The sequence below is a fragment of the Rhinolophus ferrumequinum genome, chromosome 22 (genome assembly GCF_004115265.2).
Source record: "Rhinolophus ferrumequinum isolate MPI-CBG mRhiFer1 chromosome 22, mRhiFer1_v1.p, whole genome shotgun sequence".
Lineage (NCBI taxonomy): Eukaryota > Metazoa > Chordata > Mammalia > Chiroptera > Rhinolophidae > Rhinolophus > Rhinolophus ferrumequinum.
In genome coordinates this window covers 19,568,645-19,585,865 of record NC_046305.1, presented here as the reverse complement: position 1 = coordinate 19,585,865, position 17,221 = coordinate 19,568,645, and the positions used below count along the sequence as shown (strand labels likewise).

At 39.2% G+C, this 17,221-nt stretch overlaps 1 protein-coding gene across 1 annotated transcript; it reads right to left on the bottom strand.

Annotated features, from left to right (window-relative positions):
- Positions 1-4,555: 4,555 nt before the first annotated feature.
- On the bottom strand, positions 4,556-9,742 carry SPATA45 (spermatogenesis associated 45). Its single transcript, XM_033092384.1, has 2 exons — positions 9,466-9,742; positions 4,556-4,575 (listed from the first exon to the last, which is right to left on the bottom strand). Exons 1-2 carry the CDS (start codon positions 9,740-9,742, stop codon positions 4,556-4,558), a joined length of 297 nt encoding a protein of 98 aa, XP_032948275.1.
- Positions 9,743-17,221: the final 7,479 nt, after the last annotated feature.

Here is a 17,221-nt window from a genome sequence, read left to right as displayed (position 1 = left end):
TAGGATAAAGTTTGATCCTTCACCACCACCTGTCTTACTTCTCATAGGAGTTATCCAGTGAAAAGAGAGCATCGAGTTTCTTACACTATCAAAAATCTCTTTTCTGGGCTTATAAAATCGAACTGTTAGTACTTTGAGTTATGTCATTTTAAGAGAAAAATGTACAAGGTTTTCATATTGACCTTAGATTTAGACTTATGAGGCCAGTGGTTTATATAATCACCATTAAATGCCAAGCCCAAAAGTTTAGTTAATAACTGATTTTAATTTCCAGTGTGAATTTTGTCACATTTTTAAAACATAAATTGCTTTATTAAAAATACATCTGACTGTTTTTGCATGTGGTAAAATTTTGTATTTTGAAGTTTCAAAAATCTTAGGTATAAAAAACACCTTAGGTATAAAAAGAGTTCTATGGCTGGATGGGGGTAATGGTAGCACAACAGTGTAAATGCCCTTAATGCCACTGAGCTCTACACTTAAAAATTATTAAGATGCTAAATTCTATGTTATATGCATTTTACCACAATTAAAAAAAAATCTCGTGTAGTTTACCAGGTGTTGTGAGCCATACCAAAAACAAATATTTTTTATATCCTATAGGAAGGCCCTGCCCCCAGCTGAAGGGCAAAAAGGGCTTTTTTCCCCCCATCCTGAGCATATGGTGACCTTCCTTCTAAAGGAAATTTAGTTTCTTATTCCGGTTCTTACCTTTTTTTATTTTAGTAAGCATCAAATGAAATTGTATCATTCCTTTTTAAAAAAAGAAAAACATCAGCCCTTTTCTTTCATTATTATGTATCCAAGAGCTCATTTTATCGCTTGGCTGCTCGCTCGCTCTTGCTCACTACTTGTCTACTCATACTTCTTGCTCTTTTCATCCTTTTGATTGAATACTTCAAAGCAGCATGTGTGAACTGACATTTCATTTATGTGATCTGAGTAAGTTAGAAAGCGTTTCCCGAGACTGTTTTATGCGTTTTAGAGCTTAGTATTTCAAGCACAAGCAAATCTCGCTGTCCTTTTTAAATTATAAGAAAGGCTGTGCTAATGATTGCAAAATAAATAAAAAAGATAGACTGGAAAGAGATTAGATAATACAGGGATTATCAGTGTTACAAGTTTAAACATAAATCTCCAGGCAAGAACATCCAAGTAGGCCCTCCTAATTCCAAAACAAGCATCTCTCTAAAAAAGATGACTCCTTTGGTGACCAGAAGTCTGAGTGGTATTTAAACCTGGGATGTTAAAAATGGTACAAATAACTTCTTATTTCCTAATTTATTTGTGTAATATAATAAATATAGAGAACCAGGCATAGCATGTAAGAGCCGAAAGTGTTAGAAGTCTAATGTCCTCTGTATGGGACTTTTCTGTGGACTACTTCTGAGGCTCAAGTAATTTAAATTGTATAAATTTTCAGAGCTAATGTGTGATACATTTAGAATTATAATCCCCGACTTCCATTTCAGCACTCTTTTCTAAATATCACAATGCCTTCCAACCCGATCTCTGCATTAGCTGAAGTAACATCCTTCAAAAGCCATCTTTATGGTATTACAAATCAAGAACTATGAATTTGAGTGGGTAGGTAGTAACTGAGGGAAGCAATAGGAGAGAGAAGGAGTCTTAAGATTCGTATGATTGGACATCTGACTGTTTTTTGGCCATTCCTTTCTTTGGGGGAATCCTTTACCTTACTAAAAAGAGCCCACTTCTCACTCTAGAAGCCAAAAATGCCAATCACTTTCCAGCCTTTCTTGCAATCAGGGTACTGAGAATATCACCCATCGTTGATTTTGAATGAAGTCACTCACATGAAGAAGCCAGGACTGAACTGACTCCATTCTGGTGAGGGCGCATAGTATGGCAGTATTCAGAGTTCAGGCTGGTAAGGTTGGCAGTGTTAGCTGCAGGGTCTGTGACTGTGACTGTGGGAAAAGAGTCTTTATGCTTCTGGTTCAGTGGTATGAATTTGATTTTTTTCAACCCTTCTGGAGATTTTACGAACAATCCAATATCCTTCAGTAAATTCATTTTCTTCTTAAGTTAACCAAATTTAGTTTGCTTTCCTTGCATCTTTAAGAAGCCTGATTGATGAGGAAATTGATACCCTGAAGCAGTTGTCACCAAGAGACCCTTAGGGAAATTAAGGCAGGAAGAGATGGAGATCTGGGACTCAGAGAGCCCGGAGAGCTTTCCAGGCAGCAAAAGCCCAATTAATTTTCAGGGATAAGACGGCAGTCCCTAGCAGATGGAGATCAATGTTGTGAAAGCATTTTAAAGTGACATTTTGATGGCAAGAAGGATGTGTTGATTTGTGGGCATTTCAAGGGGTATGCTGCAATGAACGTTTCCATTGTTTTTCTCCACTTTTCCTGTATTTATGGAATCTCTTACCTTATGAAGCAGAGCTCATCATCCAGTCTGTGTGGCTCCTCCTTTTGGACATGTGTGCAGTGCCAGCAAAGAAACGTGTCCCCCCGCCCACCATGGCGTGCAAGACCCTCTCCAGGGAAGAGGCATGGGACATTGGTAGCTTCAGTAGCAATGGCGGGCCATGCTGGAGTCTCTTCTAAGTACCAGGGATGTCACAGGAAGCCTTCCTGCAGGGAGGCATTAATGGCCTTGACTTGGGAGCTCACCTGCAGACAGCTCTGCAGGGAGCCAGAGCAAAAAAGAGCAAAGTGCCCATGCCTACGTGTTTACTGAGGGAACAGGTGCATCAACATATCTGAAACACTCCCGGGACAGGTGGAGGAGTTGGCTGGACTTCTTGCAATTTCAGGTAGGGTCAGAGTCCAAAATACATAGTTTTGTGACTTTTGAATTTCTGGTTTTAGCCCAAGGCTGTTTAAAGTATACAGAGGGAGACAAAGTAACCAAGAGGAGTACAAGAGGAGAAGGGGTTGGGGGAGGGAAGGCTTCCAGGAGAAGGTGGTATTTAAACTGAAAGTAGCCAGGCAAAGGGGGTAAGAGAATAGGGTGGAGAACCACAAGTAGTTCCATAAAAACCAGAGGTGCGTGGGGGAGAAGGTAGGAGGGGATTACAGAGAAATGGGATTCAAAAGGTTGTTCATTGTATTACACATAACCTGCCTCTCATTTACTGTGTGTTTATGCCCTCTGATTCATCTTCGATTGAGCCCAAGAAATGCTGCTGTATTTGATAGTCTTCATGTGGGCTGCTAAGTGTTGAGAGAGAATTCTCTGTAGGTCTTTCGCGTTTCTGCTTGCCTTGGGAGCAGAGGCACTGACAGCTTTGGTTTCAGATTCTCTCTCCAAGGATGTTTGTCTAGCCAAGGATCTTGCAGGACAGAGATACTGGCTCCCACTGGAGCAGAGGGCAGGTTTATTTACTGCCCAGTGTAATCAGGAGACTCTCTTCCTCCTCTCAAAGGTTGGGTTTCTTAAGCTCAGAGATCTTCAGCTTTGAGGCACAACCTCTGTATGTATGGCATCTATCTGGATGGCTCCCCACTGTTTGGGAGTGGGGACAGGGGTGCCAATTAGAACATGAGGTTTGTGCTGCTTGCTGTGCTCTTGAGTAATGAAGCCTTTGCCTCTGAACCAGGAGTCTTATGTCTCCTGTCAACGGCCATGAAACTGGCAGGCTAACCCTTCACAGCTCTTGGCACTAGATATTTGCTTTTTTGAGAAGCCAAACATTAGCTTTGGGTCTGGCGTTTGTTTACATACCCTCAGGGTCAATGAATCTTGTCTACACTGTGCCCTGGTGCAGTCTTAGCTGAGATTGGGTTCTAGGCTAGCTGACTGATCCGTCGCCCTTGCCATACAAACACGCTTTGGCTTGGAATCTGAGCTCTCTGTGGAAACAAAGGGCCACCAAATAAAAGGTGAATGCCGAGAAGCAACTGGGTGCCAGGCCAGGCAGTGCTCGGCTTGCCATACGGAATAATAATAGTTTGAGGTAATAACTTCAACTGCAAAAAGGAACACAAGCCGAGTTAAAATTTGAAAATGAGTCTGCTATCCAAGAAGGAATGACACAGAGGTGAGAGCAGGCAAATAGGATTTGTCCATGAGATGCTTCTAGCAATGCTCACTTTGGGGATGGGTAATAAAATGTAACAGAAAGCTCCATCTATAAGCACCTTATATTACTCTCTCAAGTATGTACTTACTCAAATTGTCAAAGTGGTATTTCTTATTTAGAAGCAAGTTGCTAACTGAGAACGTTAGCATTCAGCTTGATTAGTGGGGTTGGTCCACGTATTCATTCCACTGATTTAAAGAAACAAATGTAAACTATTTAAACATTTGAGATTAATAAAGAGAAGATGACTGTGAAGTGAACTTTTAGGTGATTCATCTTTGAAAGTATCTTTAGTAATTCAAATTCTTTCTCCAAAACATCTAAGTGATAGAATGGAATAAATGAAAATGTACTGTATTTTATGTGACTTAGCATGTTTTCTTGGCGTTCGAGCAAATAACTTTGCTAGGCATTTTTTAAAATTAATATTTGTAAATAATGTAGACACTGAAGAAGGATCAAGTAGATGGTATTCCTGTGTGTCTCTGGAGATGCACTTTATCCAAATATGGCATTATCTGAAAAATAAAAAGGTTGTGTTATATAACTTACATTTCATAGTTTTCGAAATAACCCTGAGGGCAAAGGGGATGAGTACCATTTCACAGGTACAGAAAGTAAGGTTTAGAAACACGAAATGACTAAAAGCATGACATTAGTCAATAGCAGGCACAGAACATGAACCTGAGTGCAGTGGAGTGGATGTTTTTTCCCCTCCCCGCCCAAATTCCTGTGTTGGAACCCTTATCACGAGGTGATGGTTTCAGGAGGTGGGGCCTTTGGGGGATGATTAGGTCATGAGGGTGGAGCCCTCAGAAATGGGGTTAGTGCCCTTAAGAAGAGGCCAGAGAACGAGCTGGCTCTTTCCACCCTGTGAGGACACCGCAAGACAGCCCTCTGTACACCAGGAGGACGGCTCGTACCAACCACCTGACCGTGCTGATGCTCTGATCCCAGGCTTCCGGCCTCCAGGCCTGCGAAAAATAAATGTGTGTTGCTTTAGCCACCAGTCTGTGGTAATTGTTATAGCAGCCCAAACTAAGGTGCCAAAGTCTTCTGTTTTTAAGGCTAGCATCTTACATCCACACCTCCAAGTGGAAGATTGGAGAGAGAACTTGGTGAGGGCTTGTGGAATGTTGGGAGTTTTATTTTGATAAGGTGGTTTCTGATGAATTGGCCTTTGAACAAAGATCTTAATAAAGCGAAGCAAAGAGAGAAATAGTTCCGGGCAAAGCGAACAACATGTGCCAAGTGCCTGAGGCGGGAACCAGAATGGTACATCCAGAAACAGAAAGGAAGCGTGGTGGCTAGGCGGGATAAGGCCAGGGAAAGTTAAGGAGGTAAGGCTTGAAAAGACAAGTACACAGGAAAAGGCGTGGGTTTTATCCTCACCAATGTAGGAGGTCTGACAATTAAGTTCGCAAACTTGTTGCAACCATGTTGCTAACCTTTTTTGATATCAGAGGGATTATTCATTATGAATTTGTACCAACTGGACAAACAGTTAACCACGTTTACTAGTTGGAAGTGCTGAAAAGGCTGCATGAAAAAGTTAGACGACCTGAACTTTTCGCCAACAATTCATGGCTCTTGCATCACGACAATGCACCAGCTCACAGGGCACTGTCTGTGAGGGAGTTTTTAGCCAGTAAACAAACAACTGTATTGGAACACCCTCCCTATTCACCTGATCTGGCCCCCAATGACTTCTTTCTTTACCCGAAGATAAAGGAAATATTGAAAGGAAGACATTTTGATAACATTCAGGACATCAAAGGTAATATGATGACAGCTCTGATGGCCATTCTAGAAAAAGAGTTCCAAAATTGCTTTGAAGGGTGGACTAGGCGCTCGCATTGGTGCATAGCTTCCCAAGGGGAGTACTTTGAAGGTGACCGTAGTGATATTCAGCAATGAGGTATGCAGCACTGTTTCTAGGATGAGTTCGCAAACTTAGTTGGCCAACATTGTATGTTTTGAAAAGATCACTTGCGCTGTTGTATGAAGAGGTCGATGTGGGAGGCAGCAATAGTGGAGGCTGGGGGACAGTTGGGAAGGTCCCTGCTGTGCTTTGGGAGAGAGATGATCATTGGATCTGGGTGATAGCCGTGATCACACTCAAGACTGATTTTGAAGAAGTTGACAGGACTTCCTGACAGATTGGATGTGGGATGTGAGACAAAGAGGAGAGTCAAAGATTCTCCCAGCTATTTGGCCATTTTCTGAGCTGAGGAGGGGACAGGGATGAGTATGTGTGTGTTTGGGGGTGGAAGATAGGAGAGGTGGCAATGTAATAGATGCAATCTGATAGACGCGTCCAGAACGCAGGAGGAACGTCAGGGTAGAAATAGAAATGTGGGAGTCATCAGAATAGAGAGGAGATTTGAAGTCCTGTAACAGGTCAAAGACCTGCCATCTGTCTAGATTGAGATCATCTAGAAACTAAGCGTAGAGGACGAGAAGAGGACCCAACATTGAGCTTCAGTGTTCTTCAAGAATCAGAGGACAGAAGAGGGCCATCTTATACCAAGAGGATGTTATTTTATAATGATGTTCATCATTTGATTCATTGTGTATCAATGAATGTTGTTGAAGGCCTGCTAGAGTAATATGTTCACCAAATTTTAGAGGTAATGTCCCATCTTCTTTTTCTACAAATGAGGGTTTTCTCTTTGCATCTGCTGACCTCCTGAAGGAGCGGATATTCTCTCACACGTTCTCAGTCTAGTGTGGCAGGCCGGACTTTCGGTTTGGAATGGAGTAAGGTCTCTTTTGGGATGAGTTCGCCTTTGGCTGCTTTTAAGCCAATTCCTGCGACACAGATTTGTTTTCCAGTAGCAAAGCCCACATTTTTACCTCCATCTATCTCTCAATTGATGTAAACTCAGAATAGGAACAGAAGACTTTTTCAAATCTTAACAGTATTCAGAAAAAGTAGGCACTCAAAAAAATGTCAGCACCCTTCTCTATATCTAGGTACTTTCAACTTGTGGAAATTTTTAAAAAGTCCCCAATATCCCCCCTCCTTTTTTTTTTTTATCCTTGATTATTATTAAAGTTGAAATCAAAGACCATAAGTTTCAAATAGAGATTCATAAGAGAAACCTGGGGGAAAAATGTTAATAAGCTTTTGAGAATACGTCACACAGGATCAACAAATATACCTACGATTTGTCTAGATGAGTGGTCCTCAAACTTGGTGGTCTCAGGATCCATTATACTCTTAAAAATTATTGAGGACACTATCAAGCTTTTTTGTTCATGTGTGTTGTATCTGTCAATATTCACATTAGAAATTAATACTGTGAAAAAATTTAAAACTAAAGAATACCAGTCCAGGGGGCTCAGTTAGTTAGAGTGCGAGCTCTGAACAACAAGGTTGCTGGTTCAATTCCTGCGTATCATATTGCTTCTGGAAAAATTGACTGTACTCGCATAAGGGCATGAGAATAAGAAAAACAAATAATATTGTAGCAGAGTGAAATGCTTGGTCTCTCTGACTCTATCTTAATTCTAGCCTGCATTTTCCCCAAGGCCTTCAGGCAAATAGCTCCTGCTATAAGGGATTTCTGCTTGAGGCTTGAAATTTTTGGAAGAACAGCCCCTTGCCCGATGGTTCCTCTCCTGTAAAGGTGGGGAAATATGGACAAAAATAATGATTGTTTATCAGAGATTTTCAGGAGCCTTAAGACCAGACTCAGACCAACCGGGGTCAAGGGACAGTGAACAAAGAGATGCAGAGATTTCGAGATCTTCCCTGGCGCCCATATGCCTGCTGTAGGCAATCATCCATTTTCCCTTCCCTTGACATAATAGAGGCTTGAATATTGGGCTCTCTTAAGATGGATTTGTGGAAGCCTTAAGGCCACTCCTTCATCTGGAGCTGGCACCTTCTCAGTTATTAGCCTTTCCTTACCCAAACTCTGATGTTTGAATATTGGCCTTTTGAAGCACCAGGCAGCCAGACTTTGAACCAGTAACAATGTCTCAGTATCATTATGAAAGTAGCTTTGACCTCCTGGACCCCTGAAAAGGACTAGAATACCCAGGGGTACCCAGACCACTCTTTGAGAACTACTAGTTTAGGTTAATTAAAGAAAGAACAACTGTTTACATACCATTTAAATTAGATCCATACTTATTCTATATCTTGTCATCATAAAGTTGAATTTCTGTTTAAGTCTGTTCCTTTGGAAGGAACAGAGTTTTTCTGCAATATTTAAAGGTTCATTTTAATGTTCTAAGACTGCATGTAAAGTGGTAAACTATCTTTATCATAGGAGGTGGATTTTACCCTCCACTATTAAACTTGTGAGAACTCCTAACCTACTAGCTGTGATTTAACTCCATCTAGTTCCAATTAATTCAACCAGCATAAAAGATTATGCTTAGAATTAGGAACACTAAAGGCATTCCTCCTTCTAAAAGAGTTATTTTTATGTAAAATACATGACTGTTACAGATCAACTTTAAAACACAATGGAGAATCTCAGTTTTCCACACACTGTTTTTATCCTCTCTACACCACTTACTAAGAGCATGGAGCAAATGTAGTCATAGACCCCTCATCCAAGAAGGTACATCTCCAGTGTGGCAATTCTTTGGTTTCTGACCTAAATTAATCATGTGTTGGTTGCATTTAATATAACAACACTCTCCTTTTCAAATAAATGGAAAAAAACACCATCTTGAAGTTACTTGCCTTGAATTAGGAACAAGTATTCACAATCAAGGTAGTTACCACTTCCTGTTCTTCCTCCAGCAAAACAATACCACTGCCACCACCATCACCTCACACCTCCTCCCACACCACCCTCCCTGCACATTTTACCATTGTTTCTCAGGGCTTTTTGTTTGATATTTTTCATCAATATTATTTCCACTGTATCTCAATTTTGCACAGGAAATTTTTGCAGAGGCAACAGAAATTGGTGAGAAATGTTCTAAGACTGCATGTAAAGTGGTAAACTATCTTTGTCATAGGAGGTGGATTTTACCCTCCACTATTAAACTTGTGAGAACTCCTAACCTACTAGCCTAAGTTTTTGTGGTCTGTGATGATAACCTATTACAACTTTTCTCAAAATGTGGTTCTCAGGCCATCAGCATCAGAATCACCTTAGCCTGCTGAGAATGGGGACTCCAGGATCCAAATTAGAGCCTAGTGAATGAGGCAGCATGGAGGTGGAGCCCGGGATTGTGTCAGCCCAAGAAAAGGAGGATCTCTGGTCTATAGTGGATCTTCCATCCACCAGCCTAGTTTACAGAGGCTTTTAACTTCAGACAGATTGCCTCTAAGCTATCCCAGAGCAATACTTATGAACCTCTTTCAACCCCAGAAATTCTGTCTAAATGTACGTATAAATCCCTCCTGTCGATAGGATGGGAATCCTGCCATGACACCTTACTTTTTTGTGGAAAGTGCTTTTTCTCTGTGTGAACAAGGAGACTCAGTTTGACCCAGGAGCTCCTCCCACTGTCGGGCACATGTTCTTTGGTTTGGGTCTGAGTACAGGACTTATAGGCACCCTGGAAGTGCCTCTTTTGAATTCTCAATAAACTGACTCGATTGCTTCTTTCCACCAAGCAGTTGGATTCACGCTTTTCATTTATCTCCTTCAGCAGTTGTTGTTTGTTGACTTTAAGTTTCTTATGTATTTCACTGGTTCTGTTTACAGATGCCATTATGCTGACACATGAATCATCAAGTGTTTCTTGCTGTCCTGCAAACAAATAGAAAAGTCGTATCAGTTGCCTGCTAGAAACCAGTGCTGTTCACAATCAGGTATTCACCAGCTCCTCTTTCTTCTTCTGCAAAATATCACCATGGCTGTGGCCCCCGCCCCACAACTGACTCCATTTTTTATTATTGTTCTCTAAGGTCTTTTTGTGTTTTTGATGTTTATTCAGGGAGAAAACAAGGTTAAAAAAAGAGGATATAATAGAAGAAAAATGTTGTTTTTGAAACTAACCCTTATGCATTGATTTTTGCTTTTAGGAACTTTTGTTGTTTCTTCTGGTGATAAAAAATAATACAAGAAGCGAAATACAGCATTAGGAATAGAGACAGTGGAAATGTATGGGCTGTGTGCGATGTCAGAGGGATAGTGGATGGGGGACAGGGGTTGACACAGTGTGAGGGATATAAATGATAAACGTCTAATTATGACTTTGTTTTGTGCACCTAAAACTAATTAAAATAATAATAATAATATGCATTGAAGAAAATAACAGGAAAGCATTAGATAGAAAAGCGAAAATCACTCTTGATCCAGACACAAGCAAATTCTCATTTTGGATGTTTCTTTCACAATAAATATGCAAAGGGATTTCATCATAACAAGTTCATCATAACAAGTTCAGGGATTTCATCATAACAAGTACTATTTAATTGGCTATAGTAGAATATAAAAGCTTAAATATGTAAGTGTTGTGAAGAGTTTGCTTGTTAGGGCTGTAAGTTTGTCTTTTCAGGCATTTGAAGTGCTTTAAAATCAGATGTGTTAAATTTACGAAGGAAGTTTGAAACATTTAAAGGACTTGTAGTAACTAAGTTTGTAAATGGACTGATTACTTAGAGGTGTTCAGTCTTTTCAACTTGGGATAACTGAACATTAACTTCAGAAAAAAATAAGGGTGATCATCCTTTATACAAAAGTAACCCTATTTATAAATCGAAGAATCGTATGTTGAAATCAAAGGTTACCAGAAAGGTTTTTAATGTTTTAATTTTAGCAAATCAGTATTAATTTAAAATCCAAGAAACTGTAAATAGTCCTTTTGTTAACAGAAAAGAGGGTTCTTGGCTTCACATAGGAAAGAATTCAAACATGAGCTGGTAAGTTTATCTCATAGAGAGTAAGACAGAAAACAAAAGCCACCCCATAGACAGAGCTGCGGTCTCTAATCTAGTGGAAGAGAGACTCCCTCCATCCCCAGGCGAGGGACATCTGTGTTTTCTGCTTCCTTGGAAAATTCACTGGTACATGTGTAGGGGGGAAGGAGGATAGAAGAACAATGGTAAGTTAAGTAAGTTAATCTTTAGCTTCAGTAAGACGCAAGAAGAATAGGGGCAGGTAGGTCTTTAACTCTGTTAAAGCACCACCTGTGTCTTCTCTCTGTGGGCTGAACTGCAGGGAGGGTCCTAATGGAATCTCTAGTTTGCTCTGCGTGATTGATCAACGTCTGCCTGAGTTCTGTGTGTTGTAGCACGTGGGGGGCAGGCTGGGACTCCAACCTCCCAGTTCCTTCTGCTGCGAAAATTGTCTTCATGCCCCTTCCCTGTATTACTTTCTACACACAAAGGCTACTCTCAGACATTAATAGATGAACAGAACTTTCATTTAAATGACAACGGTGACCAGATTATTCAGACAAACCTCATAGTGAAAAATACTAAAAAGTCTGGGAAAAAATAGTTTTAAAATGTGTTAATAATGAAATGACAAGAGAGTAAGGAAATAATCAAATATGAAGAGGAAGCAAGAGCGAGGACCCAGAGAGGTAGACAGAACTTGTGCTTGCCCTAAGAACATTGTCCGATCCCACAAGGTTAGAGAAGTAGTTTTGCTAGAGCCTTGAGGACAAGGGACACAAAAATCAAAGCCCAAAGCCTGTGCACAGTGGAGCATCTAAAGAAGACTTTTCCCATATTAAGTTGGGACTCAAAGGATTAGCCCCTCAGGGTAAGAGTGAACCAGATATAAACTCATTTCATCTCTAACTTTCAAGGTGAGTATTGTCTTAGCACTAAGCATAGCTCTGGGGGAAAGAAAATCCCTCCATGAAAAGTGATGAAAGCTAGCTGACGTGTGCATGTGTTTTCAACCCAAATTCACAACCAGGGTGGTTACAAGAAATGTCAAGTTGAGAAACAAGGGTGGTTACAAGAAATGTCAAACTCAGAATTTAGCTAAAGGGGTACCATGCTGGGAATACATCCAACTGCTTGAGAGAAGCAAACTCAAATTTTTCTGAAAGGACTTCCTCCTAGGCCTTTGGAAATCCCCACCAATACTTACTTTTTATTTTTTTTAAGATTTTTTATTGGGGAAGGGGAACAGGACTTTATTGGGGAACAGTGTCTACTTCCAGGACTTTTTTCCAAGTCAAGTTGTTGTCCTTTCAATCTTAGTTGTGGAGGGTGCCGTTCAGCTTCAAGTTGTTGTCCTTTCAGTCTTAGTTGTGGAGGGCGCAGCTCAGCTCCAGGTCCAGTTGCCGTTGTTAGTTGCAGGGGCCACTGCCCACCATCCCTTGCGGGAGTCGAGGAGTCGAACCAGCAACCTTGTGGTCGAGAGCCCACTGGCCCATGTGGGAATTGAACCAGCAGCCTTCGAGGTTAGGAGCATGGAGCTCTGACCGCCTGAGCCACCCTCCACGCCCCCCACCACACACAGAATACTTTTAAAAAGATGACCAATAGCACACAGCCGAGGATAACCAATCGAGCACACAAGTAAATAAGGCATCATGAAATGAGAACAGAAGAAACAAACCCATGAAATCTACATACATTAGAAACATCAGACAGATTATAGAACAACTATGCACACTACATTTAATGAAAGAAGAAAATAAGTTTGCAACTATCTGTAGGAAATAAGAAACCAATGAGAATTTCTAGAAATGAAAAATTATATAAATTTAAAACTCAGCTTATGGGTTTAGCAGCAGACATAGATTCAAATGAAGAGAGAATTAGAGAATTGAAGGATAGATCAGAAGCAATTATCCTGAGTGCAGCACAGGACAAAAAGAAAGGAACTATGAGAAAGTTAAATATGTGGAAGACACAGTGAGAAGGTTAAACCTATGTGGAGCAGTAAGTCCAGAGGACAAGCCTGAGGCAGAGGCAAGACTTAGAAAGATGTTTGAGAAATACCCATGACTGATGAATGATACTGGTCCATAGACTCAAGAAGCTCAAAGAATAACCAGGATTTAAAAAAAAAAAAAAATCCACACCTTAGATGACAGTGAAATTTGAAAAAAACAAAACAAAAAAAACCTAAAAGAAAAATTTTAAAGCAATCAGAGACTACAAGGAGGGGCAGTTGGACTAGTAGTTGACTCTTCAACAAGCAACAACAGAAACCATAAGACAGCAGAGTTATATTTTCAATGGGCTAAAGAAGTTATACGGATGGTAAGTCAGCCCATGAAAAAATGCTCAGCATCATCAATCATTAGGGAAATGTAAGTCAATGCTACAAGGAGATACCACTACACACCACTAGAATGGTTGGAATTAAAATGATTGACCAAATCAAGTATTGGTAAAAATGTGGAGGAACTGGAATGCTCATCCTCTGCTACTGAGGATATAAAATGGCACAACCATCTTAGAAAACGGTTTGGCAGCTTCTTAAAAGGTTAAACATATACGAGTCTCCACCATATGGATAATTCTCTCTCCTAGGTATTTACTCAACAAAAGTGCATCTCCATAGAAGTGTATGAAGAAATTATTTGTATATACAAGAACCTGTATATGAGTGTTCATCACAGCTTTATTTTTATGAGCCAAAAAGTCCTACCAACCCAAATGTACATCAAAAGCTGAATGGATTAACAAATTGTGGTCTATCCATACATTGGATACTACTCAGTTATAAAAAAGGAATGTATTATTGATAACACACAATAAAATGGATGAATCTCAAAATAATTATGTGTAGTGAAAGAAAGCCAGACAAAAAAAGAATATGTAATGGATGATTCCATTCATATAAAATTCTAGGAAATGTGAGCTACTCTACGGTGACAGAAGGAGGATCAATGGTGGCCTGGAAATGGAGCGGGGGTGAGGACAAGGGCATCAGGCAGGGATTATACAGAGAGGTGGGTACACTTTTGGGGGTGATGAATATGTTCATTATCTTGATTGTGGTAGTGGTTTCATGGGTGTATGCATATATCAAAGCTTATCAAATTGTATACTTTAAACATTGTATTATTGTATGTCAATTACATCTCAATAAAGCTGTCAAATAAAATTGGGATCGGCACCTAGCACATTGCCTAATGCATATCAGCTTGTTGAATGAATGAAAAGTAATACCTTATGAGTCTTGATTTCTTCTCACCCAATATTATATTGTGAAAATTTTTCATGTCATTGCATTAGTAGTAAAATTAGTCATAAAAAATCTAATACCTGAGGACAGTGAAGTAGTCTATCAATAGACTTACAGTAATTTATTTAATCAGTTCCTTTATTGTTAGACTTTTAGGTTGTTTACTCTTTGAACACTACACTTTGAAACACACTGAAGTGAAAAAAACCACAAAATACACACTGTATTAGGAAACCCACCAGAGTCTTCAGTTTTTTATTCCTAAGAACGCCAAAGGAGAAAAGGTATATTTTCAAAGTTCTCTGGCTAACAGATAAATCTCACAAATATTTATACCTGCAGAAAATTGTTGTCCCTCAACAAAAAAGGAAATGCTTTAAGGGAGAATAAATTCTGGACTTTTTTCCACTCTCCCTTTGCAAGGCCAGGAGGAAGACTAGAATTTTCTGAAAGATAGAGAATTGTCTTAGGCACTTACAGCCACAATAACACTGCAAAATTCAGCGACATACAACAATAAACAGTTATTCTCGTGCTCAGTGGTGGATTGACTGATCTAGGCCGTGCTCACCTGAGAACTCAGGTTCACGCTTGAGAGTCTGGCTGGATTTGGCCTCTGGCTGAGGTCTGCTCCCAAAATTTTAGGACTAGGAGAAACAAGAAAAGCTATTTTTCTCTAATCCAATGTTTCAGACAGTATCTAACTCTCCTATACTCATTTTGTTTCTGGGAATTTTAACAGTATAAGAGAAAGTTTTTTTTGTTTTTGTTTGTTTTTTTTTTAGGTAAAGGATATGAGAAGAAAAACTATTTTTTACTGAACTGCAGTTTAAGTTTTGCATCTCTTAAGTTTTGCATGTACAACTTTTCCATTTTATATTTCTGTTTCCTGTCTCCCTTGGAAAATCCTGGGTTTGGGCATTATATATTTTACAATAACTTTTGGAGTTTGAACTCAGTATAATTTAGGAGCCCAATAAAAAGCAGTTGACAAATTGAACTTCTTAAAGATATAAATCCAGTAATATTTGCTCACAATGTGGAAGATAATGTACAACCCACCAGAAAATGATCCTTTGGTTATTTAAGTGATTTAAGTAAACAGTTCTTTAGACAAGAAGTCAATTACAGAATTGAAAAGAGAAAAGAAACCTTTTGTACATTGGATATTGCAAGTTTAAATTGAATGAAAACAAAATATTTTATACACTCAACACTAAAGAATTAAATTGACCTCAATAAGGCTAATTCTTTTCTAATCACCAATTAATTATCCAGTGTAATGGAAATAGAAAATATGGATGAAATAAATCTACAAATAGTACCTCATTTTTGTCATTAATTTCAACTTTTACTAGAGATAATAATTTGTCAGAAATTAAAATTTTTAAATTCCATCTCCTTTAATATTTTTACTGTTTATCCTCTCTGGGGGATGTACATATGAAAAACAAATGAGAACATGACTGAAGGAAAGGAAAAAGAAAACAAGGTAATTGTCTCTTTTGTACTTTTGAGCTAATTTATATTTTCTTAAAGCCCATTAAATAAGTTTACTGGAAATGAAATGTAGATGTCTTAGTTAAGAGTCCACTGAGAAGAACACAAAATTATCAAGCTCTTATTACAAGTCACCTGAAAACTGGAGCCAACTAAAATTAGACATAGCAAGAGTCTAATGGTAAGAGCATGGATTTTGGAGTCAAAAAGATTTGGTTCCTATTCAATCTATGCTAACTCCATGACCTTGGTTAAGTTACCTTCTCTAGGCTTCAGTTTCCCTGTATGTTAAATGGAAATAATACCTAACTCACAGAATGTCATAAGGGTTAAACGAGCTCATACATGTCAAGAGCTTAATACTGAAAACCCTCAATAAATGGTAACTGTAATATATGAATTAGGTACTATGAGTAAAAGAGTTGTTCAATTGGATAAATAAATAGCATTTTTTGTCCTACCAGTTCTTAATCTGTTTACTTGCTGTGTGATCAGGACCAGTTACATAATTTGTGGGGCCCAGTGCAAAATGAAAATGCAGGGCCTCTTGTTGAAAAATCATTGAGAATTTCAAGATGGTGACAGCAGAGCATTAAACGAAGTGTGGGGCCCTTCTGATCATGGGGGTCCTGTGCCAGTATAGAGGTCACATGCCTATGAAACTGGCCCTGTGTGTGACATAGGGACAGATCAATTTCTATAGTTAATTCACCCAGTTTTATAGTCTCTTAAATGGAGATAAGTAATGTGCATAACCTACAGCTTTTAAAAGGACTTTGAAAATATTAGGCATATACAATAGATCCTCATCATTCATGGATTCCATGTTTACAAGTTCACCCACTCAATCAAATTTGTCTGTTATCTCAAAATCAATACTTGTGGTGCTTTCATGGTCGTTCATGGCCATGGTCAGAGCAGTAACCAAATTGAGTCTCCCCAACTGGCATGTCCCCAGCTGAGGTCAAACAAGGCACGCTCTGTCGTCTTGTTTCAGCTCTCATACTGTAAACAAGTAACCTTTTCATGTCTATTTAGTGTCACAGTTTTTTTGCATTTTGGTGCTTGTTATTGATTTCGCTGTTTAGAATGCCCCTCAAGCATAGTGCTGATGTGCTGTCTAGTGTCCCTAAGTGCAAGAAGGCTGTGATGTGCTTTATGGAGAAAATGTGTATTAGATAAGCTTTGTTCAGGCACGAGTTATAGTGTTGTTGGCTGTGAGTTCAACGTTAATAAATCAACAATGTATATTCAATAAGATGTCTTTAAACAGAAACACACATCAAACAAGGTTATATACGTATTGATCAATTGAGAAAAATGGCATGACCAGAGGCTTGCAGGAACCTAACCCTGAATTTCCCCTAGGAACAATTGTTCAGTATTTGCTAATTCAGTGTTCAGGACAACTTTATAGAACATAAGTACTATAAATAAGAATCAACTGTATACAGTACTCCCCCCTTAGCCTCCGGGAATATGTTCCAAGACCCCCAGTGGATGCCTGAAACAATAGGTAGTACTGAACCCTATATATACTATGTTTTTTCCTATATATCCACACTTACGATAAAGTTTAATTTATAAA